At 46.1% G+C, this 27,144-nt stretch overlaps 1 protein-coding gene and 1 long non-coding RNA gene across 13 annotated transcripts in view; both read right to left on the bottom strand.

The window, feature by feature from the left end:
- Positions 1 to 27,144, bottom strand: part of LOC308465439 — a 272,654-nt gene that overhangs the window by 195,620 nt on the left and 49,890 nt on the right. The window lies entirely within an intron of this gene.
- Positions 358 to 27,144, bottom strand: part of HIC2 (HIC ZBTB transcriptional repressor 2) — a 139,861-nt gene continuing 113,074 nt past the window's right edge. For 4 of the 12 annotated variants that reach the window (XM_080985171.1, XM_080985175.1, XM_080985176.1 and 1 more), the window contains exons 3-4: positions 23,769 to 23,916; positions 358 to 12,107 (exon numbers count right to left, since the gene is read on the bottom strand). In XM_080985171.1, coding sequence (XP_080841297.1) covers positions 10,343 to 12,070 — 1,728 coding nt within the window. In that variant the 5' untranslated portion in view covers positions 12,071 to 12,107; positions 23,769 to 23,916 and the 3' untranslated portion in view covers positions 358 to 10,342. Of the gene's footprint in view, positions 12,108 to 21,781; positions 22,122 to 23,768; positions 23,917 to 27,144 lie in introns of those variants that run through there. The other 8 variants (XM_080985174.1, XM_080985179.1, XM_080985182.1 and 5 more) reach the window with 3 other exon arrangements.

The following is a 27,144-nucleotide window of genomic DNA, read 5'->3' on the forward strand; positions in this document are numbered from 1 at the left end:
CAGATGGGGGCCTCTTGGTAGTTTCTCCACCCTGAGAAGTTTGGGGTGGTCCAGGTTGATGGCATTCTCTGTGGCAGCCCCTAAGTTGTGGAATTCCCTTCTCACAAAAGTACATCTTGCACCATTATTGTTTTTGCCATATGCTGAGGAAACACTTCACCCAAGTCTGTGACACACACAAACACACAAAATTTAGAAAACCCCCGATTCTTGTGACTGTATTTGGCTTTAAACTGTTTTTTAATGTTGCATTTTACATTGTTGAGACCCACCCGGTGACTTCATGCTGGAATTAACAGAACTAATAACAAAATAAATAACAATATAAATGCAAGCATGCCGAGACCAAAAGAGGAATGAGATTATAATTTTCAATCAACCTTTTAATGAAAAGTTCATAAAATAACAGTTTCTCATCACTGTACATTAAGACTGCAAATTTCTGAATGCTGAGATCATATTATAATTTGTTTTTTTTTTTTTTCCCCAATATGACACTTGAGTTGGAGCCACAGCACCCTGCAACTCTGACCTGAATTCAAGCTCTTGAAGGAAATCAACAGAACATTGCAAGAGGAACATCAGCCGTGCTGAGGGAAACATCTGGGATTTTTGGTCTGGCAGAGAGTTAAGGCTTAAACAAGGCAGGGGAGGGGGACGCACCACTGCTTTTCCCAGCTGAACTTTAAATAATAATAATTAAAAAAACAACCCACTAAAGCGTGGCTCTTCCTCTCCCCCTCCCCAAGGGAAGGGAAAAATCTGAATAATCCAAAGCTTGGTTTATTAATTTACGACCATTATCTTGCAACTGATAAAAGTTGTGTGTACATCCAGAATGCAAGACATATATTCTTGTTTGCTGCTAAGAGCAAAACCTATGAACTGTCTTGTGACTTTTCCCACCATGCCTTGCGCTAACCTAAGCACCTTACATTATCCTGTTTGTGATATAAGACATGGCAGTCGGTGCACCCAAACCACATGTTCAACACAGGTAGCAGAGAGAGGATGGGGCGGGGCAGAGAGAATGAGTGGGACGCCTTAAAAAAAAGAAGTTCCCATCCTCCAAATCCTTTCCGAGAGTTCTAAAAGACAGTTAAGAGAAAAGAAAAGTATTGCAACATCCACTGGAGGTATGAGTGAGGTAGAAACCGGGGAAATCATTCCCCATTAACACATGAAGCTCGGAAAGGAAGTCCGGCACAGCACGGAAATCTCACTCCGGATCCTAGGAGCGTCTCCCATTGAAAAGAAAATAATTCGTTTGGAAAGCATTTCAGGAATTGTGCGTGAGAAGCCAGCCCCCACACACTCACCCCAACTGAACGCTTACGAGTACATGGGAGTGAAGGCCAGCAGGAGGGACTGAAGGACTGGGACAAAAACTCAGCGTTGCATCAAGCGAGAGGTTTAGCTAGTAGTAGTTAGGCAGCCTTCCCCAACTAGGTGCCCTCCCCAGTGCTTGGGCCTGCAGATGGGAGTTGGTAGTCCGAAAAACCTGGAAGGCACCAGGTTGGAAAAGGAGCTTGTTCAATGAGTCAGCGGCTGCAAGATTTTTGTGGTCTTCATTTTAATGTCACTGCGTATTGAATATATCTAGTTGAAAGGCTTTTATTTCCCAGATGCCTGTGCAACGTACGCCTGTAGGGGTGGAAAACAGCACCCACAGCAGTGAAACGTCGAGGGCTCGATTTCTAGGGGGTTTGCAATCTTACTGCCTTAAGACCCCACAAAAAGGTTTGCTTGACTCCAGGTTCAAAAGAAGTGAGTTTTACACGGCGGTGGCAGCTGGCACGTAACATTATCTCAACAACCACATGGGTGGACAGGACCCCAGAAGAAAGAGGTGTGCTTAATGCTTCACCCCACCAGCTGTTTCCTCCTCAGCAGGTACACATCTGGAACCCTGCACAGGATGGAGGGGAATTTGGAGTAGGAAAAAAGCAGGCAGGCAAAGACTAGACGGTCCTTGTACATTTCTAATGCTGGGCACCCATCGGGATGAAACACAGCGCACTTGTATGATCCAAGTTGGCCCTCCAGATGTGTCTTTTAAATAAGGGGCATCCTGGTAATGGGTTGTATCCAATGCCCTTGTTCTGGCGCTACTTTGGACACATGCCATGTTATCTGTGCACTGCGTCTCTGATGTCTTCCTAGGTCTTTAGACCTAGCAGCACTTGACTGAAAAGGTCCATCTTGGCCCTTAAACTGCCACTTTCCCCTATTTCACTGAGACCCTCCTTGTCCTACTTAGAACGGCAGGGCTCTCAGAGGCGATTTGTGGTCATTTCTCAGGCTCAGCATCCTTGCGCTGCATAATGCTTTTGCCCTGCGGAAGGAATGACAACGCTCGTCTTGAAGGCATGATGCAAGCAGGAAAAGACTGGTTGCAACTGGAATTTGTTGGGACATAGCAAAAGACTCCCCAGTGCCTGAGCTTTAACGCAATAGCTGTGGTCCCTTTTGGCGAAAGGTTGGGCAGGTGCTATGAAATGATGTGAACGGTCCCAGATAACAAGAAATGTTTGAGCATGTGGTGGTATGGGAACACTGCGGCCGCATCACGTCAAAAACATCCACAAGCATGGTGCACAATCCATTTCCCCCCTTTGTTAACCTATTCCCCCCACCCCTTTGCTAACCTCATCTCTATGCCAAAATATTTGACCATTATTGCTTGCACTGTAAACACTGAGGAAAAGGGAAAGACACTGGAATGGGCTGGGACATTTTCCTATCCAAGCACCAGCATGGAACATGGCTCACACTGCCTGCACCTATCTCTTTTTTTTCCTTGCCATGATAATCAAACCCTGACCACGTCCCACACCACTGTTCCACTTCAGATCATAGGTTTTGTCATCTATCACCAAATGCCCCAGGTGTTTCCTTTTCAGGGCTGACGTTCCTGCGTTTTAGAACAGAAGTGACATGGTAAAAAATAAAAATACTGCTAACCCAGACTTTGACCTGCACTGTTCAAAATCAGTGCTTGACATCCTTGCTCACACACGCACGTGTATACATCTGCACACGCACACACGCGCACACACACACACACACACACAAACATATGAGAGAGAAAAAAAGAGGACAGGAAATCGTATAAGAATGACATTGTAACTGGAAACATTTAAATACAGCAAAACAAATCCGTCTTCTATGCAAAAAAGCTACAAAAGTCCAGTCTTTGTATTGTCTTCACAGGCTATGGTTTATGGCTATGCTGAGAGTCTCTGAGATTCTTTTTTGTTTTTTTAAGTTTTAAAACTTTTTAATACATTTTTTATTTTATTTTTACTCTTTGAAATCCTGTAGCAAAGACCCTGCGGACACATCTTTTCATCTTTTGCAAATGCTCTGAGTTTCTTTTTTTCCTTGCAAAACTGTGCATACAGAATTTTGAGAAATAAATACATTCATTACTGCACATACATATTGATACAAAAAACAACACTGTCAAATAGTGTTTGCACCATCTTTGTTAGATATTCAAGACCAGGCAAAATTAATTTGTTTGTTTTCCATCAGGCTTCTCCTGCCTCTTCTCACCCCAAAGTAGGTTTTTCTTCCCTCTCTCCGAAAAAAATAATAATGAGGTGGCTTTGGCGTTAAGTGGAAAAACAGCACTAAATTAAACAAAAAATGCCAAGTGGAGAAGTGTGTATAATTTTGGAAGGTGGGAGCTTCATAATTATAAATGTTCTTCGGTGATCATTCTCATTTTTATCTAAGATGCAAAACTAAGCATGCCTTTTTTAAAACATGGAAATACTTTTGTATGTCTTGCATTGCCTTTTTCTTTCTTCCTTTAGAAAAAACAAGAATATACAAAGAGCACTTCCACTCGTGAGCACTACAACTTGGGATCTAGCCTACCCAGGTCACAGTCTGGCCAAACCGCCAGAGAGGGAACGGAAACACCAGGCCCATAAACACAGGACAAGAAATGACTTCTCATCTATGTTGTATATTGGGTAGCCCAGAGGCCCATGGCATTTAACACCCCCCACTGAGATGGAAAGTGGTGTGCTTCCTCTATAGTGCCCACCAGACTGCGAACTGGGTCAGGCAGACTTGCTGATTTGGAGACTTGCATGTCAACTCCCCATCCCTGCTCAAGCCTCATTGGAGTGAATTAATCCAAATCGTCAAAAGAAGAAAGAAAAAAACCAGAAAGTGTTAGGAATCTAAGCAATTTTGGCATATGCGCCCATGCATCTGAACCCAGGGAGGGCACATACCAGATAAGACTACCTCTCAAAGGTTGCCCGAGGCTGGTCTTTTGATTACTGAGCCCTTTTAATACCTGTGGACATTTCGGTACAGGACCAGCTAAGGCCCTTCCTCCTTTCTGAGGCTAATCCCCTAAGATAAAGCTACTTGTCAGAAGCTCTTTGGTGTCTTCTGAAAACATTGTGGCTCTTCAGAGTAGCCCACGGCTGGAATAAAGATATACATATATATAAATATTATATTTGGCAATTTCCCATTAGCAGGGGCTAAGAAGAACAGCAGCCCAGCTTCTCGGCTAACGTTAGGCGTCTGTTTGCCCTCCTCCAAAAGGCAGTGTCCCCCTGGTTTTCTCCATCATCTGCTGCTCCCACCATCCCCACTCAGATATGTGATTGCTGGAGGACATATCCATCCACATCCTTTATCTCCCTCTTTCCCTTTCCTACAAAACCTTTCAAATCCAGCACCATATGTATTAACCACCAATGGATGCCATTACTTCCTATGCAATGCAGCTTTAACAGATGGAAGCCCGCCTCTATGAAATTCCCTGCTTCCTCGACGCGATCCTGTCTGTCCCTGAACTGCTTTGAATGGAAATCTCTTTCCTGTTTTCAGGGTATCAACTAGTGAGGCCTATGTGACTCTTTCCCCCTCCGACACCTGATGCATCCGAAAAATGTGGTGGAATGCAGATTACTTCCTAAATAGAGTTGGTGAGAAATATGTATATATTTAATTTAATGCCCCCCCCATTAAACAAAATTGTGTTAAGCCATTTGACAGCTAAACCAATGGAAAAAGCAAAGATTAATTTTGACTGGCCCCTAGATCTGTTGAGGTCTGTAACTGTAGAAGTTTATGTAAACAATGAGATAAATATATTAATTTTTTTTTCTGAGCCAAGCGAGGTTCCATACTCATTTCAAAATGTGCTTTGGTTTAAAAAATAGTTTTGTGGATTTGGGTATGAGCTATCTTTTCTTTTATTTTTAATACAACTTCTTCTACTTTATTCTTTATTTTCCTCTCCTGTTATTCCGAAAACATTCTGGATCTAAACTGACTAAAGCATATCATCAAGCTGCCAGGCCCCTGCACTTCAAAAGAAAGAAAGAAAATCCTCAGGAGGCTCATTCTGTATCTCCAAAAAAAACAAAACAAAAAACAGAACCAAAAAAATGTAATTCCTTCCCCACCCCACCCAACAAACTCTTAAAATCTTAAATATGAAGCTAGTGTTTTGCTTTTTCATTAAAATACAGAAAATGCTTGATACAATACTATGTCGTACAAATGCAGTTGAGTGTTCAGACCCTCTAAATGAGCCCTGAACAGTCCCTGAAGTTTTGAGTATTATTCGGTTTTTCTTTTCATTATTATTGTCACAATTTGGAAAGAAGTCATCATTCGGTATTATATGGAACACAACTCTATACAACTACTTTCGAAAAAAAGGGGGGATGAAGGGGGGGAAAGGAAAAGGAGAAACTCCCCCTCCCCATTTTTGTACAATACTCACGCTGTACACAGACTTTTTGTCATGTTAAGTGCTGAGGGGAAGAAATAAAAAATAAAATAAAAAGGAGGCTCCTTTAACAATAATTAATGAATAAGGGGGGGGGGGGACACATACCCAACAAGAAATGGGTCCTGAAACTTCCAAGATTCCAAAATTTCAAACCATTAGCAAAAGGAAACCCAAATCAAGCCTAACATTTCTACCCTTGCCCACCCCCAACAACTACTGGATGAAAGAAATTTTTTTGAGGGATCATAGGATCAACTCTTGAGCTCCTCTTTGGAGAACTACAGGAGGACATTTAATAACCAAACAGCAACTTGCTATGTATACAACCAGACAAAAGATGCAATTCCCTGCAGCACCTGCCTCCCAGAAAGAATACTTTTAAGCGCACATCTTGGCCACCGGAAAAGGGGGGGGGGGAAAGGAGTGGTAAAAAATGTCACAAAGTGGGAATGGGTGCTACAAAGTTTAAGGAGCCGCTCGTAATTCACTTGCTCCTTTGGCTCAGCAAAAAAGTCTGTCGCGCCTCGGACGGGTCTTGACCACCAGGGCGATGCCTTGGCCGCATTAATGCAATTTTTAATCGTGGCCATTGCCAGCTGAAAGGAAAGTGCGCTGGGCGGGGAAGAGGAAAACCTTCGCGCAAACTGCGGCGTGGAATGGAGAGAACCGCTGTTGCTTTGTAACTGCAACAGGAAAAGCAGGGTGTGTGTGGCGAGAAAGAGTTAGGCATTCTGCTTTCTTTTCTTTTCTTTTTTGGAGGGTGAGGTAGGAATAAAAAGCAGAGTGAATCTCAACTCTTGGCTTCAGATACCAGATTACTGGCTCAGGACTTGGTTCCAAAGGCATCTCAAGAGTAGAAAGGGTGGGGAAAGGGGTCTGGATAACGTGAGAAGGAAGCTGACGGGGAAGAGACGAGCCCTGTCGGTTTGCGCTGTTCAAAAATAAAATAAAATAAAAATCAACACCTGTGCCCTTTGGCTCCTGGGTGGGGGGAACGACCCCGCCGATCGAGGCCTTACGTCCCTCAAAGTATGAATTCACAGGTGCTGGTTTAGTTTTTATCTGGCTTTGGCAAGGCATGTGCACCAAATCCACCACGGATATCTCTACGTGAACGTCTATGGTGGCTGGGCAGTACAGATCTCATATAATCTAACACCTGCAACACAACTGGGTCTGGTCTATTACATATGGGAACTGCAATCCATTAACCTCTAGCGGGTCTTTATTATGGAGCTCCACAGTCAGCAAGGACCTTCCTCTTAATTTCATGTATGTGTGTGAGCAACTTGGAGCACACAAAAGGATGTTAAAAAAAGAGTGGGAAAGCCTCTCCCCGCTCTGAACTCCCAAGTTGCCTACAGGGTTGAAGGTGAAGATTTACAGGCTACGTTATTTTATTTTTTTCATCACCTCCCACAAAGCAGACTGTAGATTGAATCCAGACTTAAGTCCTACTGAGGTCAGTAGGCCCATATGACTTAAGTCTGTATCCAACCCAACGGTAGTGTTTTGTTTTTTAAAAGAAAAAAAGAAAAGAAATGCATCTTATGATTTTTTTGGGGGGTGGGGGGTGATCTTAGAACGAATCGTTCCACATCAGTGCTCTGTTAGCATCTCACAAAACCTACATGAAAATCAAAATGGCGACACTAGAACAAGGGAATTAGAAAGCAGCCCGACATTGCGTGAGGCAAAGTTATACGGAATGGGGAAGGAACCTTTTCTTGTAACGCGACAAGACAAAATATGGTTGCGTTTAATCTGTGGCCCTCCAAATATTTCCAGACTACACATCCCATCACCCAATATTATTGACCTTGCTGGCTGGGAGTTGAGAGTTTAGGGATATTGGAAGCCTTTCCTGCATGGAGGTCTGAGTGACCCAAAACACTTTATACGGTCTATTTCTTAAGAGGAAAAAAAGTCTTTTTGGGGAGGGGGGAGAAAAATAAGAATGAAAGCTTATCTTTGTTTTTTATTTGAATATGCTCAACTTTTTTTCTTTTTTTTGGTCTAAACTTAAAAAGACACAAGATTTTTTTCCTTTTCTGAAGAAAAAAAAAGACATAGGGCTTTGGTGAACCCTACCAATAATAATAATAATAATATTAATAATAATAATTATAATAATAATAATAAAGAGAACAATGGTTTTGAGCAAGAAAGTTAAAGCGGAAAAAAAATGTAAACCTTACTCAATTTTAGACAGGATGATTCTAAAGGGACTGCAAAAAATGTTTTACCACCGCACTCCCCCCCCAACACACTGGGGGGCAATGGTGGTGGTGGTGGGGAAGCCATCGCTTTTCACAAAAAGTCACGCCAACAAAGTCAAGGGGCCACAAAATGGCGGGCGATATACTCTGTCCGCTCCTCTAAAACCTATAGCAGCTGTTGGCTGTGAAGTCTTCTACAGAGGCTGTTGGAAACGTTTGCTCTTCCGAACTTTCCAACTCGTGTGTGGCGTGCGTTTTAAGATTTCCTTGACGACTACCATTGCCGCCATCATGAAAAGAGCGGGAGAAAAAATACCTACCACACACCCCGCAATCTCCCTCACCACGACCCCCTCAACGAAAAGGGAGGATATGAAACACTTTGGTTGGGCTTCCCACACACTCTTATTGCACTCTGGATCCTAGGAAAACGCCGCCTGCTACAACGCCGTTCCCTTATCCTGTCAGATGGTCACTTTTTTTGCTAATCCAGATGTGTTAAGGAAAGCAACGGACAGTAGACATTCTTTCCCCCACCCCCCACAAAAAAAACAGCATCCAGGTGCAATAAAACAAAGCTGGAAAGAGCCCAGAAGCTCTTAAAGAAAAGAAAAAAAGTTTCCTCATGGACAGAAAAATCAGTAATTTTGGTGAAAAGCCAGCGCCCCCCTACAGCACTATTCACTCGGGCTTCTGGCTTGCAATCTACCTATTGTCTTTGGCCACGGTTTGCTTCAAAATGCTCATTTTAAATGGACTTCTTGAGGGTAGGATGAGGTGGCAAAAAAATCCCTTAAACGTTTTAATTTAGTTTCTACTTTGTACACTTACTTACAAGGGGTGGGGTGGGGGGAGGAAGAGGGGCAGGGGGACAAAAACGCCACACCTAATATTTCACTAACCATCTTATTGTTCTCATGAATTCAAGAGGTAGCAAAGGGAACGGGCCGAACCCGTTCTTTAGTGAGGGAGAAAAAAGCTAAACACACACACACGCACACACACAAAATAAAGATGTACCTAAAGGAACTTGTAGCAATTCCAGCCTATTATCAAACCCACTCCCTGCGCCCGCTCTTATGTTAAGAGTTACCTCAAAACCTTCCAGTTCCAACAATTACATAAACGTTTTAACAATTTTCTTTTTTTTCCTCTTAATAAAACAAGTACCTCTAAGCAAAGAATATCCATACGAACAATTGGTTTTTTGGGGGGTGGGGGGAGAAACATAAAAGACGACCCCTGCTCAGCTGAAGTAAATTCCCCAGGGGCACCCGACTCCCATTCAGTCATGGATAAGGTTGAAGTAAATTTAAGTAAGATATAGGACAAAAACATGGAGGTGAAGAGGTACATGTTTTGTGTGCAACGGCTAAGTAGGCCGAACTCCATCGCCGAAAAATAATGGTGGGGTGGGGAAAAGAAAAATGTGCCACCTTTCATAGACTGAAAGCATGCAAAAACTATTGAGGATTCATTAAGACTCTCCCCCATGTGAGAGACGGCCAACTGACCGGGCCACCAACAAAATTTTCCTCAACTGCGGCCAATAAAAGAAATTCTGAGGCGTTTTCTGAGAAAAGAAAAAATAACGAGAATAACAACAAAACGAATTGGATTCTGTGGCAAGAAATGCTCCCACTGGTAGCTTTTAGGGGCAACAACCAATGTCAATGGTTAGGAGAGCAGGGGGTGGGTGGAAATTAAGGCCCATGGCTAGGAAAAACAGCCACAGGAACCGGAAAAGTCTGTGCGCAACATCCATCTGATTTTTTTTTTGGGGGGGGGGAGGAATAATACTTGGATCAAGTTTTAGAAACAGAAATCCAAAGTGCTAAGAAAGGAAAGTGGGGGATATGAAGCAGCTTACGGCCTGTCTTTCCTCCCCACCCCAATCGCAAGGATCGGCCCCTTTGGGCCGCCATTTCCAATTAGCATCAAGTGGGAAGGAATTTCTTCCACTTCACCCCCCCCCCCTTTTCTCTCCACACCTGGGCTTATAGTTAAGCTAGATGTCCCCACAACCTTAAGCAGAGTAGTGGCATTTCTTGACCTAAACGGCAAAGAAAAAAAGAGGGGTGGGTGGGTGGCATGGGGGAGAAAAACACAAATGGGGAGACAGCAGCTTCATTGTGGGCTGGCTTTTCTTTGTATATTTGGAGTTTGGGGGACGGGGAAGAGAAAGAAATAAAGCTCTGCTTGTTTGAGGCCCCCCCATGACTGAACAGGGACGGGAACGGCCCTTATTTGTTTCTTTCTTTTTCTTTCTTTTTTTTTTAAAGCAGCAAGTCTAGGGAAAGGTATACGTTTATGGCGGGTGGGCTCAGAGCTCATTGCAGAGTCTTTGGCTTTATGTAGGAGAGGTATGCATTCGCAGGTGGCTGATGAGATTGCGCTGCTGGGTGAACTTCCCGCCACACAGCTGACATTCGTAGGGCTTTTCCCCTGAGTGGACGCGCATATGCTCTGTCAGTCGGTACTGCCGGGTAAAGCGCATCCCGCACTCCTCGCAAGCAAAGGGCTTGAGGCCCAAGTGGCTGCGCATGTGACGCGTCATGGTGCCCCGCTGCGTGAACATCTTGCCGCAGATATTGCATGGGAAAGGCCGCGTCAGCCAGTGAGTCTTCTCGTGCTGCCGGAGAGTGGCCGGGTCTTTGTAGCTCTTCTCGCACACAGAGCATTTGAAGGGCCGCGACTCCGTGGTGTAGGGCTGGTTGGGGTTGGACAGATCCTCCGCTTCCTCCTCTTTGTCGTCGTACGTCCCTTCCTCCTTGATGTACAGGTCTTCCTCGGTGTGTTTCTCCACGTGGGCGTTCAGCTGCTCGGAACTGGGGAAGCCCTTCCCGCACGGGATGCAGACGTAAAGGTTGTCCCCAAAGGCCACCGGCTCGTAGCCTTCCTGCCGGTAGACGTAGTTGGCGCTAGTGTGCCCGCCACTCTCGCTCTCGCTCTGCCCGCTGTCGTCGCTGTTCTCCTTCCCGTTCTCGACATCCTCTTTGCAGGTGAACGGCAGCTCCGACCCGTAGGCGCCCAGGCCGAGGCTCCGCTCCGCCGACTTGCACAAGGGGCCCATCAGGATCCCGTTGGGCAGTCCTTCGCTCTCCTCGCCGCCTTTGCCGCTGCCGCCCTCCTTCCTGTCGAAGGCGCTCTCTTTCTTGAGCCACTCCTTCTTGCGCGACGAATGGCGCAGGCTTTTCCTCTGGCTGCCTTCCGGGAGGGACTGGCGGTCTTCGCTCAAGTCCATTTCCATCGGTTCGCAGTTGTCGGGGAGGTTGGGCGCGGCTCCGGCGGCGGACTCGTCAAACGATGAGGCACTGTTGGCTGCAGGGGCTGAGGCAGGTCGGGGGGAGCCACGCTGGCTTTCGCCGTGCGGCGTGTCGTCCTGGGACGGTGCCGGGGGAAGCGAGGGGCTTTTCTTGGACAGGTCGAGGCCCAGCTCCTGGTCCCCGCTGCTCCCGTTCGCACTGCTGCTGCTCCCGTCTCCGCCGTTCTTGCCGATCCCCCTACTCAAGGCATGGGAGTTCTCTTGGTTGGAGCTGCTGATGAAGACCTCGTCGTCCGAGATCTTCCCCTTTGGCATCTCCTTCAAGTGAGAGCCCTTCAGCCCCTCGGCTGACCCTGAATAACGAGTGATGACTGAAGCAGTGGAAAGTCTCTGACTCCTAGGGGGTCTCCCGACGCTGGGGGCGCCGCCGGCCCTGCCAGCGAAGGACCTCCCGTTGCGTTTCAGCTTCTTCCTGCAGAGGGCAGCTAGGTCAGGTAGCTGGAGGTAGCTTGCGGCCGTGAGGAGAGCATTGAAGTTCTGTTCACCAGGCTGGTCGGTCATTAAGAGCTTCCCAGTATAAATAAAGTCCAAGATTTGCCGGAACACTGTGGGGTTGACCATGTCGGTATCTAGGTTGATCAGGTTGTCGTGCAGGACGAGGGATTTGAAGTACATGCTGCTGGCTGCGAGGATATTCTTGTGGGCACGGAAGAGGGCATTTTCCACGACAATGATCACATCACAGAGGAAACCTTTGGCTCGTTGCTGGTTTAGTTGCAGCAGCAGTTGTTTGGCATGATTTGGCAGTTCCATCTCCACCTTCTCTTCCTTTCCCCGTTTACTTTATTACCTGCAAAAAAGAGAGAAGCAAACAGAACGAAACAGTGAGCCCATTGGCCACTTGCACCAGCATCTCTTACCTCAAGGAACCTGTGGCCCTCCAGATGTTGCTGGATTAAAACTATCATCCCTGGCCACAGTGGCTGGTAGGGATGATGGAAACATCTGGAGGGCCACAGGTTTCCCATCCCTGTGCTACATGCATTTCAAACACTGCCCAGATTTCATTTATCTTTTAAAATACACAATTAGGTGATTTTAGGGTCCCAGTATAGAACACTGCATGTCTTGAGGGTCTCCCATCCCTGTAGGTAGTTCTCTTGCTAGTGTATTTATTTCATTTCTACCCCTCCTCTCCTCCAAGGAGCTCAAAAGGGCATACATGGTAGGCCTGGGCGATATACTGCCCAGAGCCAGTGCATGGTGGTGCCTTCACCTGGCATTATATCGTGGGTGGGGTTTGCCTGCGCCCAAGCCCCTCTCCTAATGCACAGACCTACGGTCTTCTGCATATCTAGAGGACTCAGAATGTATAAACTGCAACTATTTCAGAAAGGTTCCATTTTGCTTCCTGCGTGACAGGAAGTCAACCAGCTGAGTTTGCTATTAGAAGGCATAGCTGCTGCAACTGAAAACACATTTATCAGCGTTTACTACCTGAAGAGACAGTGATGCCAGGTGGAAGGAAAGCAGTGGGCAGCCATTTTGCAGCCATATGAATGAATCTAAGTGAGTGCATGTTACCATCAAGATGCAGTTGGTCCACAGCTCAGAGATTGATCCTTAACAGACATAACAATATCCCCTGCGCAAGACCAAATACTGACAGTGATTTACTAGAGACAGTTACCAGAACATAGCGGGAAATTGGCCTGCTTATAAATGCTGAGGCTAATGAACACTAACAAACAAATCCGACCCTAATGAACCGGTTTAATTCTGAACCATCTTTGGGGCCCTGGCGGGGCTGGAAAGGCAGCATCATAAAATGTAATCAAAACCAAACCATCCAAGAATGAAACCAAACCAAGCCTTGGAGAGCCAGAATTAAGGTGCAGCAGAGAGGGGGAACTGCATTTTGCAAGACCTTTATGACGTGTTATAAAAGGTGCTTCCCAGCCCACTGAAGCAAAGCAGGATGAAACCTCTTGTGAAACATACACAGTACTTCTGTATCTTCAAGTCTGCCAGCCCCCTCCCCAAGGAACGCCGCCAGGACTGCAGTATGGCAGAGTCCTGATATTAAAAATTGAAAAGATCTGCATTGATACCTAGTCAAAACCTGGGGGTTGCATATCAGAACAGCGCTCTGCAATGAACCAAAGTGAATCGTCACTACATGAACAGCATGGAAGGGCTGTAGGAGCTGGACTTCCTATCATTTCTGTCTTAGAAAAATACCTGGGTATCATTACCAAGAGTGCTGTAGACCCTCCCTTTGTTCTTCCTTTACTCGCTGGAAGAAAAGGTGGGACAAACCGCCCACCCCACTCCCAAGTGAGGTGCACAGAGAAACACATGAAAAGGGAGAATATTAATGGGGATAGCCCTCCCACAAAGGATGCTCAAGGAATTTCTCATGGGGGTGAATGCAACATTTGTGGCAGGGAAGGCAGAACAGAGGTGTGCATTTTTTGCTGAAAGAAAGAGAAAAATGAAATGAATCAGCCCCTCTGTTTCAGTCTGTGTGGTGAACTGGGATGGAGGGCACCCAGAAATCCCCCACCCTGCAATGCCTCAACTGTGGAATTCTCCCCCTGAAGAGGCCCATCTGGCACATATGCCAGTACATTTTAGGCACCAGCATTTAAAAATAATGTACGCTCTTTAATTGTAACATTAATAATTTGCTTGTTTTTCTCTCTCCCGCCTCCCTTTTTCCTGTTGTGCTGGGGCCTATGCAGCTTTTTATTGCTCTATAAGCTGAAGAGAAGGGCAGAAATGCTTTAAAACAAGCCTTTTGCTGGTTTTTCTTAAAAACAGCCATGATTGCTTAGTTCTGTTGATTTATTCTGCAACTGTACTTTTACTGACATTTTGTGAAGGGAGGGCCTACTTTGTGGTGGCTCCACATTTATGGAACTGCCTTTTAACACCTATTTGTCCAGGCTTTGGGGGAAGGGCAAGATGCACTGTGATTTGTTCCTGTTGACTGCATTTTTGTTTTAACCTTGCTGCACTTCTCTCTGGCTGCTGTTGCTGATGATAATTTAGGATTGTTTTGCTTTGCTCTTATATAATTATTGTGATTTCATAACATTTGGTTGCACCTTGCCTCAAGACTACTCGGGTGAAGAGCGGCCCGTAAATACGTGAGATGAATTAACATGTGAAATACATTGCTGTAAAATTTTAGAAATTAAAGGACAGAATAGAACAGAGTAAAAACAGAACAAAAATAGATTTGCCACAAAACTCCAAAGGCTCTGGGGCCTGGTTCACACAACACAGTACACCAAACTACTGGAACAGCACAAACATGTGAACTCCTAAAGAGGAGTTTGCAGATATTTTCTTCCTTCACGGTCCTGTTTTTCCATCGCCAAGCTAAGCCAAGCCAAAGTTTGACTTATTCTGTCATCCAGACTGGGATTTCTGGTTAACATTCTTTCCTAACTAGCCACAAGCTGTATCCACGGGGAGAGAGGGAAGGAGAGAACACAATGGCAAGTTATAATGAGCTGGATAGCTCAGTTGATAGAGCACGAGACTCTTACTCTTAGGGTTGTGAGTTCGAGGCCCATGTTGCAGGGGGTTGGACTAGATAACCCTCGTAGTCCCTTCTCAACTCTATGATTCTAAGACACCACTCAGTCCATGCTGTGCAGCAGTAAAAAAGAAAAAAGGCACAGGTAAGAAGAAACCAACAGCAAGCTCCTTTCCAGGAGCCCATGTCTTTGTGCTGTCCCAGTAAGGCAGGCATAGAGAACCTTCAGCCCTCCGGCTGCTCATGAACTGCAACTCCCACCATCCTTAGCTATTGGCCATGTTTGCTGGGGGCCGATGGGAGCTGTAGTTCAGCCACAACTGGAAGGCCAAAGGTTCCCCACTCCTGCAGTCAGTCAGTTTGGCCTACCATGTTGTCCAAAGCAGGCTCTAAAAAGCACCTGAGTGCCAGAAGGACGGCAGTGAATGAACAACGCAGCTCTACTGAGGAAGGGAGTCCCACAGTTTGGTCCCCACTGCCACAAAGGCCTTAACCCCAGGAGTTGCCCGAGGATGGCACATGGGGTGGGGCCTCTGAGGAAGACCTTAATAAGCAGGCTGGTCCTTGCTCCATACAGTGCTAGTTTGCAACAACCCTTCATCGTAGGGCTAAGATGTTTAAAAGAGAGAGAGAGGTGCAAAAAAAATATGTAAAGGCAATGCAAGAGAATCAACCTGCGGTACGAGTATACAGGTTATAAACAGCGCTATTCAATCAGATAGGTTGGAAACAGGGAGCTAATATATACAGCCGGGCTGCCCACTGCGTTACTGGTCCTACAGGAATTGCTGCATTCGCATTAGACACAAGCCAAAGCATTGGCCGCTGGCCAAAATTTCAACGCACAATTAAAGGATGAAAAGAAGCAGATAGAGGTCTTAGCATAAGCTGCCCAGCCCCGAAAGGAAATGCCATTGCCAAATGGAAAAAAAGGACGGCAAAGCCAGATCTTTATTTTTATTTTAAAACCAGAATTGTACTTCCATCAGCCGGCAGGAGAGCTTCCAGCGATGTGAAACTGGAAGGCAAACCTGCAAATTAAGGACCTCCAAAGCAAAGATGGAAGGCACCTAATACAGAAACGCTGCTGCAGGAGGATGGGCCTGGACAGGAGAACCACCTGGGAACCCCATGCAAGCACTTCTTAAGCTCCAAAATGGAAGGAGGGCAACCAAAAATGCAGAGGAAGTGTAACCACGACTCTTAAGGCAACATCTGCACCATCTATTTGAAGCACTACTGTGCCACTTTAAGTAGTCATGGCTTCTCCCAAAGACTCCTGGGAACTGTAGTCCATGAAGGGTGCTGAGAGTTGTTGTTAAGAGACCATCATTCCCATGGGTAAGCAAACTAAGGCCCGGGGGCTGGATCCGGCCCAATCGCCTTCTAAATCCAGCCTGCGGACAGTCCAGGAATTAGCGTATTTTTACATGAGTAAAATGTATCCTTTTATTTAAAATGCATCTCTGGGTTATTTGTGGGGCCTGTCTGGTGTTTTTACATGAGTAGATTGTGTGCTTTTATTTAAAATGCGTCTGGCTGTTAACCGTAAGGCTGGTAGTTAGGGAGCCCACCCAGTGATGGCTGTAGGCAGAGTTCCTGCATTGCAGGGGGTTGGACCAGATTCCTTCCAAGTCTACAATTCTATGAAAGATGAGCATTCTGTTTACAGGTACAGTTACCAGAGTAACCTCAGAAGAGGAACTGATTGTTAAAGCACTCTGGGAATTGTACCTCTTGGAGGAGAATAGGGGTCATGTGTGCTGACATTTATTTATTTTTTCACTTTTCTTCCTGTTATATTTGCAATTTAAAAAACCAGTAAGAAAAGAAGAAGTGGAGATGCAGAATATCACACATAATCCTGGCCATATTCCTTCAACTTAAACCCACGTTGTATTCGTCTCAAGAGTTCCCCCAACCCCTGTCCTTTCCTGTTCCCAGTCCCAAACTCCTTAAAATGCTTTTTTTAATACCTAATGTCTAATAAACCATAGAAAACAATGCCCCAAAGATCAACATGTTTCCACACCTGCTACTTACATTCAAAGCACTGGGTATTTCCCCAACATATGCACGTTTTTAGGGTTTGGGGGGAAAGATGGGCTCTGCATGTCCCATTAGGTGCCAGAAATATATGCTTTGGACGTTTTCTTGGGCAGGGTAGGAGTTTAAGTCTAGGCGTTGCGTCAAGAGGCGCTTGAGTGAAGCAAGCTGACATAGGGCAGTAGAGCAGAGCTGCCAGTTTCACTTAGGAAAGCCTGACTGTGGGTGGGAGAAATGGATACAGATGCTGAGAAACTCCATCCCAAGCTGGCTCCGCTCAAGATAAATATCTTAACATGCAAAGAGAGAAAGCTACATCAACAACCCAGAGGAGAGGCGATTAAGCTCCACGCAAACAGGAAGCGAGGGGAAAGAGTGGCACGGTGCTTACAGAAACCTTCACAATCCCACGTTCAGCCTCCGGTTTAGATGGGTCAGCCAGAGGTAAGGGATGGGCAAATCTGTTAAACTTCAGTGTCTCATGTTTCCAGTCCAAAATTCAGATTTCCTCATTTCCACACCAGTTTAAGAGGTTTTTCTTTTGTTCTTTTTTAAAAAATCAGAGGGGAAGACACACCTCCTTACCCTGGCTTTATTAGGACCCACCTTATTTTTGTAATTGCAAGCTGTTTAAAACTTTTTAATAGTGTGTTTTAAAGTTGTAACCTGCCCTGGGATCTTAAGGTGAAGGGCAGGTAATTGATAATAATTTTGCACTTTTTATACATTTTCATACTTAAGAGCCACTAATAAATGCAGGGTTGTCTCCAATTAAGTTCTACTAAAATAAAACCAACTGAATGAACCTAAGCTCCACACTCACCTTTGCTTTCAGCTTTCTAGGCACAGGTTTGGGCTTTCCAGGTTCATGTCCTAATGGTCCCCCCGCACCCCACCCGGTGCATTTCCTGGGAAAACCCCCATTTTACTGCTGAATCGGAGCAAACCGCAATCTGCGGAAAATGCTGTCTGCTTCAATTTATTGCTAAAATGCGGGTTTCCCCAGGGGAAAAGCACTGGGACTATAACAAAGGACAAACAAGCAAAACACACTTGGACACGGGCCTGGGAAGCCCAGACCTGTGGCACAAAAGGAAGGGAGGATAACACATTAGTCATGTCCATTAACGTCCATGGGCCTAATTCTGAGAAGAGCTGGTTGCAGTTCAGAGACTCTAATTTACAATGCTGGGGGGCAGTGGCAGACACGGTGGGCTATTCTCCTTAGGCCCTGCTTGGGGGCTTCCCAGAGGGTTCTGCTTGCCCAGCAAGGCGACACTGTGTGATCTTGGCACTCTTCAAAAGGTTCCTGGTGCCTCCTCTCCCAGGGCCCTGATCTGACAGCAAAGGCGAAGTAATTAACAGAACAGAGAAGCCAGCAGAAGCATCCATAGCCTTGCTGCTGACGTTGCTATAGCAAAGCAGAGTTTCTTCTGCAAGCGCAGGCAAAATGCTGGACCTCAAGGCAGAGTCGGAGAATGCTCGTCTATTAAGATTACAGCAGAGCAGATAGAAGCCAGAGTTTGCGTAAAGTAGAGACTGCGAGTTGGGAGGGGGCGCACATCAGCCAGGTGTTTTCAGTGCTGGGGCTGCACTCCAAAAAGCAATTTATTCTTTTCAGAAAGTTATCTCATGCTTCTCTATCACAGCACACAACCCTACTGCTGCACAACAAATCATGCAACACTCATAAAATCACCACCCACGCACTTGCATGTACTCAAAAACAATCCCTCTCTCTAATGCAAACTCAGGTGGTGAGTGCCAAAATAGGGCCACTGAGAAGGGATGAGGCGACTTCCAAGGTTTGAAGAAGTGCAAGAAAATAAAAGAATCCCCAAAATTCAATCCAACGAGGACTTGACAGGTTGGAATGCTGAGTGTCAGAACAGAAAGTCGAAACTAGGAGAGATGCAATGGATTCTCTTGGGAGAGGTCCAAGACTGGTTGGCTGCAACTCCCAACTGAACCATTCCTGCTGGGAGGTGAGGACACACTGCAAAATTTTGTTGCAGAACACATCTGACCATCCCCTGCAAGCATTTCACAGAGCTAAAATTTCAGTGTTCGTTTACACTGGGGAAGGTGCAATAGCTCTGTGTTAGTGTCTGCTTTGCATGCAGAAGGTCCCAGGTTCGATCTTCAGCATCTGCAGGTAGTGCTGGGAGAGTGTCCTGCCTGGAGAGTGGCTGTCAATCACTGTAGACAACACTGAGCTAGATGGACTCCGATCTAACTTGGAATAGGGCAGAGAAGAGTGGCCAAGTTGACCCAGAGTGAAACCAAATCTTATGAGGAATGGTTGAGGAAGTTGGGTATGTTTTAACTTGGGGGAGAGGAGGTGATATGACAGCCATCTTCAAATATCTGAAGGGGTGCCACATGGACAATGGAGCAAGCTTGTTTTCTGCTGCTCCAGAGGCAAGGACCTGAACCAATGGATTCAAATGACAAGAAAGGTGATTCTGCCTAAACATCAGGAACAACTTTCTGATGGTAAGAGCTCTTTGACGCTGGAACAGACTACCTGTGAAGGCGATGGATTCTCCTTCATTGGAGGTTTTTAGACATAAGTTGGATGGCCACCTGTCAGGGATTTTTCAGCTGTGATTCCTGCATTGCAGGAGGTTGGGGTTGTTGACCCGTAAGGGTCCCTTTCCAAAGCTACAATTCCATGATTCTGCATTCCAGACACAAAAGTCGTCCTTCAATCTTTGCACAGCCAAACACCAAACAGCGACGCTGAAGCAACGCCACGCAGCATGCCCAGGGTGAGCGAAGCCCGACAGCATCCCTCATTTCCAGAAGCAGGGGAAGGCTGAAGTGGCCGTCTGCCATGCAATTTGCTGACTAAAGAAAAAAACACTGTGCCCACTATTTCTCTGCCAAATTGTTTTGGCTCTGCTTCCCGTTCCCTGCATCCTCTTCTCCCTCCTGGAAAAGGAGAGTCACGTTGCGCTTACAGTGGTGCCCAGAACATTACAAAGATCAAGGCAAGGAATATGTGCCCAGAAGGAGGAGGAGAGGGGGGGAATAGAAAGGGATTTTGGTGCTTTGATGCCTGCAATGTTAAGCGGCATGCCTGTGCCCAGCAACTGAAACAAACCCTCCAAAACCTGTCTGTTGTTCCCATAGGGGAAAGGGGTGCAGATCAGCGGCAGAGCATGTAGACTATTCTGAGATGGATGGACCAGTGATCTGACTTGGTATAAGGCAGACTCTAGATGAAGATAAGAAGAGCCTGCTGGATCAGGCCAATAGCCCTTCTAGTCCAGCATCCTGTTCTCACAGTGGCCAGCAGATGCCTATGGGAAACCTCCAAGCAGGATCCAAGCACTCTCCCTTTCTGTGGTCTCCAGCCACTGGGATTCAGAAGCACAACTGCCTCTGACCATGGAGGCAGAGTATAACCATCATGGCTAAAGGTAAAGGGACCCCAGACCATTAGGTCCAGTCGTGGCAGACTCTGGGGTTGTGGCGCTCATCTCGCTTTATTGGCCGAGGGAGCCGGCGTACAGCTTCTGGGTCATGTGGCCAGAATGACTAAGTCGCTTCTGGCGAACCATAGCAGCGCACAGAAACACCATTTAACTTCCCGCTGGAGTGGTACCTATTTATCTACTTGCACTTTGATGTGCTTTCGAACTGCTAGGTTGGCAGGAGCAGGGACCGAGCAACGGGAGCTCACCCTGCCGTGGGGATTCGAACCGCCAACCTTCTGATCAGCAAGACCCAGGCTCTGTGGTTTAACCCACAGCACCTACCACGTCCCTACCATCGTGACTAGTGTCCATCAATAGCCCTCTCCTCCTCAAGCCAGTGGGTCCACCTAGCCTATCATCCTGTTCTCACCCTGGCCATCCTGATGCCCCACTTGGAAACCTGAAAGTAGGACATGAGCATAACAGCGCTCTCCCCACTTGTGATTCCCAGAAAATGACATTCAGAGGCATAATGTGTAAATCTTAAGAGCAGAAGCATACATTACGTCAGTAAAGCATGCTTTTCTCTTTTCCCCCCAGAAAGAGCAGCTGTGTAAGGCCTTGGATGAGGGCTTGCAGGGAGGGCATTTTGCTTCTTAGCTCTTTTCTTCCTGTACCATTTCCTCGTCAACAATCCTCCATCCTTCTCCGAGCTTCTATTCCTGCCACCACCGCCACTCCCTAGTTGCTGCCAAGAGGACCTTCAAGGTGTGAGTCTCAGCGGGAAGAGATAACTTTCTCTGTGCATTATGAATCCAACCCAGACTAGGGCGTCTATACCAATCTCCTTTTCTGCCGAAACAATTTTGGGAAAGATAGCGGCCCATGTGCTTTTAAAAATGCACACTTAAAATTGACATGGAGTTTGGCACTCTTGAATGATTAGGTCAGCTATCATTGTTAAGCAGCCAGGAGGTCAACAAATCCTTTCTTCTCGTGGAAGAAATTGCAACAGATTCTCCTCCACTGAGGATCCTTTTTGTGTGCACAGTGGTACCTCTAGGTACGAATGGGATCCGTTCCGGAGCCCCGTTCGCATCTAGAGGTAAACGTAACTAGTGACGGCACGTCTGCGCATGCGCGTGATGTCATTTTGAGCATCCGCGCATGCGCAAGCGGTGAAACCCAGAGGTAATGCGCTCCTTTACTTCTGGGTTGCCGAGGAGCGCAACTTGAACGCGCTCAACTCGAAGCGTATTTAACCCGAAGTATGACTGTACTAAAAATGCAATGGGATTAAGAGACATGCTGGCCCAGTTTGCACATTGCAAAGCATAGTTAATGGTTTACCCTGAACATGTTGATCTGGGCTGCTTTATTCAGAGTAGACCCATTGAAAATAATGAACATGGCTAAGGCCCACATCCAGATTTAAGACCTTTAGAGCCCCTATGCACTGATAGGATTATAATGCCCCCTCAAGTAATTTGAAATAAAAACAATACTAACCCATAAAATAAAATTGTGTAGTGGAAGTCAAAAAATAGTTCTGATTTTCCCCATGAGGACTATTTTGATGCTTCTTTTTGAAATAACAAATGTCAAATCCTTAAAAATATGTATTAAAAAACCCTTCTTTCGTGCCCGTGCTTTGCTGGTGCCCTGAGCACTTGCTTAATCTTGCTCATTGGGTAATCCAGCGCTGCTAAGGGCCTTTTTCATACCACTTTGAACAGTCACGGCTTCCTGCAAAAATTCTGGGAGCTGTAGTTTGTTAAGGGTGCCGAGAGTTGCTAGGAGATCCCTATTCCCCTCACAAAAGCTACAATTCTTACAAGTGGATTAATAATCCCATTCAATGGGAACTCTGTGAATTGTAGCTCTGTGAGGGAAATAGGGGTCTCCTAGCAACTCTCAGCGTGTTTAACAAACTACAGCTCCCAGAATTCTTTGGGAGGGGGAAGCCAAGACTATTTAAAGTGGCATCACAGCGCTTTCAATGTATGGTGTGAAGGTGGCCTAAGTTAGGCCCACTATTTTCAAATGGGTCTCTTCTGAGTAAAACTTGGTTGAATACCATTTGTGGTTGTGGAAGAAGGAGTAGATGAGCATGTGGAAGGAACTGTGAGCTCAGTTCATACCCCCAAAACATAGCTGTCAACTTTCAGATTTGAAAATAAGGGATCAGCAGCCTCACCTGTCCCGGGGACAGTCTGCAGGATATCTAACAATCTGGGATAGCAGCGGGAAGCAGCGCTGGAATAAGGGGATTTCCCGCAAAAAAAGGGGAGGTTGACAGCTATACCCCAAAACAAGTTCCTGAGCTAAGTAGGCACTGTGGACCTTAACATGTAAACGCACACCTGAGCCGGTTTTGCATCATGAGTAAAAACAAAGTAGATCCTGGAAGCTTGACATCTGATCACCATCTGCTCTACAACAGAGGTGGGGAACCTCAGCCTCAGGGGGCCAAATGCAGCTCTCCAGGTCTCTCAATGTGGCCCTTGGAACTCTCTCCAGGCCGTACCCCTCACTGGCTCTGCTTCACAGCCCCCTTGAGCTTTTGTGGGGTGACTGGAGTGTGCTCTTGGAACTGTGGCATTTTTTGCTTGTCTGGATGGGGGTTTTGAGCTCTAAGGCCAACTCTGAAGCAAATTCCTGCTCTCTAACCAACCCTTAGCATTTGTTTTTATCCTCTCTTCCATTTTATTTCTTAACTCCTTTTAGTGCTTCGTTTTGTTGTTTTAATTTATTGTTTTATCTCATTGTTTTATTGTTCTAACTCCCCTAAACTGTGAGACCGCATGAAGCTAGGCTGGGCTGAGCACTATGGATGTGGGATAGAGAGGGGTGTTTTAGAGGGTGCAGAACAGTGTTTCTCAAACTTGGGATCCCCAGCTGCTGTTGGACTACAACTCCCACCATCCCTGACCACTGGTCCTGCTAGCTAGGGATGATGGGTGTTGTAGTCCAACAATAGCCGGGGACCCAAGTTTGAGAAACACTGGTGTAGAAACTATCCTACTGCACAGAAGTAAAACAGATGCTCACTTTTGCCCCTGGCCCTGTTCACCACCGGCAATGTGGGCCTTGGAAGGCTGCTCAGAAGGGAACGCTGGAAAAAAAAGGTTTCCCCATCCCACTCTGAACAGACGAACAGCAAGCCAACGACACATGGAAGCGCTATGCAAATGGAACAAAGGAGCGTCTCAATGGAAGGAGGCCCCGCGACACATGGGGGGCTCAGGGAGGGCAGACAGAAGCTCAACAAAGCCTTGAGACCTTTGCTCAGGTGAAGCAAGGGCATGCCAAGGGGAAAGAGAGGAAGAAGCAGGGCTAATTGGTGCAAAAGCTGCGTCAAAGAAGCGGGGTGTGGGGTGGAGGGAGAGAGAGAGAGAGAGAGAGGGAGGAAGAAGGAAGGCGGCCCCCTTGCTGCGTGAGTCGAGCCCCCGAGCATTTAAGAATAGCAGGCAAACCCTGCTTTGTTGCCGCTTACCATGCCAGGTACATTGGGCTAAAAGGCACCTCCTTCCAATGGTGCCCGTCGTGCCAGGTCCCTCCCAGGATGTTCCATTGAAATCACAACAGGCCATCAATAGAACGTAGCTGGTAGAGATGCTGAAGGAAGAACCAGCGGGGGATCACTGTTAAATGCAATTAAAAAATTGCAATCAAAATCGAAACGTCCATTCAAAAAAAAAAAAATAAGAGAAGAGAAGAGAGAGACAGAGAGAAATAAGAGATGACTGTCTAAGAAACCAGTCCAATATTGCTATAAAATCAGCAAAATAACCCATCGTGAGTCTCAGGGAAGGAAAAAGACTTGGGAGTTGGAGCAAGGGGCTATTATCTACCTTACCAAACCTATTTCAACGTGGTCCTTGATGCAGCATATTCTCCAAGGGCTGCATTTTGAGGGGATTATAGGAATGTGCTGCTGAGGGAGAACTTGCAGACATGTGCTACCTTGACATACCACTGAAGGGGCTGTTGAACTTGGGTTTGTATGCACAAATCAGGGTTTCATGCCACTGACGTTATGGTTCTCTTATACACTAAACAAGGCCTTCGATCGGCCATCATGCCCCAAAATCTTCTGCTTCAACTCCTCTGCCTCTCCCCTCTCCCCTACCCCAACACCAATTTATCTCCCCTTAGCCCTAATTCTGCAGACTCTTCAGGATTTTTCAGTTATAAGAGCAACACCCACCGTTTCAAGAGTTTCTTGCAAACATTTGCCATTTCTTGAGTTAACAAGGACTGAACTTAGGCCCAGAAAACTGGCACGGCCATCTTTACCAGCCTGGTGCCCCTTCCAGATGTTTGGGACCACAGCTGGCCATTATATTTAAAACATCTGAAGGACATCGATTTTGCAAAAGCTGCTCTTTATGTTATTTTTAAATGAATCAAAGTGTGCAATTCCCCCCCGCTTCTCACTCTCTCACACATTTTGAACTCTCTCTGCCTAGTGATTTTGTACTGAATAATAATTCTGGGACCAAGAGTCTCTTAAGGGTGCTGAAAGTTGTCAGCAGACCCCTATTCCCCACACAGAGCTGCAATTTCCAGAATTCCCGGTGAAGAGGGATTGATTGCTAAAAGAACTCTGGAAAATATATCTCTGTGAAGGGAGGAATGGTCTTCTAGCAACTCTCAGCAACCCTTAACAGACTACATCTCCCAGCATTCTTTGGGAGACGCCATGACTGTTTAAAGTGATACTGCTTTAAATGCATGGTGTCCCTAAGGCATTTTGCTACCTGAGACAAAGGATTTCTCATCACTTGTATCGAAGCTGACCTGACTGGGCCTTGAGAGTTTATAGGCCCAGCCCCACTTACCTTTTGCCCCACTTTTTCTAGGCATGGGTCCATGCTTTAAAACTCTGTCTCAGGGGTTTCCCCCACCCCCCCCTTTCCTCAGGAAAACCTGCTCTTTAACGCTGAATTGGAACTAGGGCTTGGCAATATTTAGTTTTCAACATCGTTATATACCACCAGCTAAACATCACAATATACTGATATATCACGATGTCTGAAATATGGAGCTACGTAGAGGCATTAGCTGGCTTCATGGTTTTTCCCACATTGCAATTTTTTGCACAGCACACACACACATCATGATTAGTGATAAATCGCCAGGTCAAAAATTATGAAACCGGTATCACAATATGAACTTCAAACCGGTTTTAGGATGATACATTGGAACAAATGGCAATTCGGGTTTTCTGGGGATTGCTATTTGCTCTGATTTAGCAGTAAAGAGCAGTTTTCGCAGGGAGAGCACTGGGGCAAACAAACAAACGTCTAATAAATTATACACACCCCATTTATCCATCTACTACTATCTTTCAGAAAGTTATTTATGTCTTTCCTATGCATTTGGACACCTCTTAAGATTTCAGAAATTTGGCACAATGTTCCCTGAGAACAAGTCTATGTTTGGATGCAGCCGGATGCCATTTTGAATAAAAATGGTGAATCTTTCAGAACTGCACTGATTTTAACCACTGGTTTCAAAGCTGGGTTTTTGTTTTGTTTTGGCTTCTTAGAATTCCCAAGCAACCCTGGGGACGAAGCTGCTAGTAATAGCTAGTGTGAACTATTAAATCCCAAGGAACAATACTCCCCCCCCCCCTTTTATGGCTCCCTGTCCCAGCTTCCAAAAATCTCATTAGCCACTGAAGACAGCACTAGAGAGAGGTTATAATGAACACCTTTGTAGACAGCAAGGCACTGGATTAAGTGGGTGAAAAGCAGTACTAATGTAAACGTGCCACAAGGCTCTCCAGACTTGGGTAACTTGCTAGACTCATAAAACCTGTACAGAGTCAACGGACGGTGTTTTTATTGGACTGTTTGTGCAACCATCACCCACTCGCCAAAACCAAACACCGGCAATGTGCTCTCAGTAGGTCAGAGATTAAGAGAAATCCTGCTTGGAGACCTTCCTTCCCTTCCCAAAGAGAGTATGGCAAGAGAGAACCCCGAAAGCTGAATAAAAGACCATCAGTTAAAAATAGGTACCAGATTTAGGGCAAGAGACATATACTGGCTCGAGGGTTGGGGAAGATGTGTGCATTGCATAGTTCCCCACTAAGTTAAGCCATCCTTTGTTTTCAGTCTGCAGGCCACAACAGCATCATCTTTAACATCTTGGTATATATGCATGACATCACCTTGCCAACAAAGGTCCGTATAGTTAAAGCTATGGTTTTCCCAGTAGTGATGTATGGAAGTGAGAGCTGGACCATAAAGAAGGCTGTTCACCGAAGAATTGATGCTTTTGAATTATGGCGCTGGAGGAGACTCTTGAGAGTCCCATGGACTGCAAGAAGATCAAACCTATCCATTCTGAAGGAAATCAGCCCTGAGTGCTCACTGGAAGGACAGATCCTGAAGCTGAGGCTCCAATACTTTGGCCACCTCATGAGAAGAGAAGACTCCCTGGAAAAGACCCTGATGTTGGAAAAGATGGTGGCACAAGGAGAAGGGGACGACAGAGGACGAGATGGTTGGACAGTGTTCTTGAAGCTACCAGCATGAGTTTGATCAAACTGTGGGAGGCAGTGGAAGACAGGAGTGCCTGGCGTGCTCTGGTCCATGGGGTCACGAAGAGTCGGACACGACTAAACAACAACATATATGCATGAATGGGCAGCATTTGCTGAAAGTATTCACATATTATGGGGAAAGGGCTGTAGCTCAATGGTAAAGGCAGCTGCTTTACAAGCAGAATTCTGTTCCCAGGTTCCATCCCCAGCATCTCCAGATCCGGCTGGAAGAGACCCTTGTTTGAAACCGTGGAATGGTCTGATTCTGTATAAGCCAGCATCCTATATTATCTCTCCGCCACTGGAAGGATTTGGG

This window comes from Podarcis pityusensis, assembly GCF_964106645.2.
Source record: "Podarcis pityusensis genome assembly, chromosome: 16".
NCBI lineage: Eukaryota > Metazoa > Chordata > Lepidosauria > Squamata > Lacertidae > Podarcis > Podarcis pityusensis.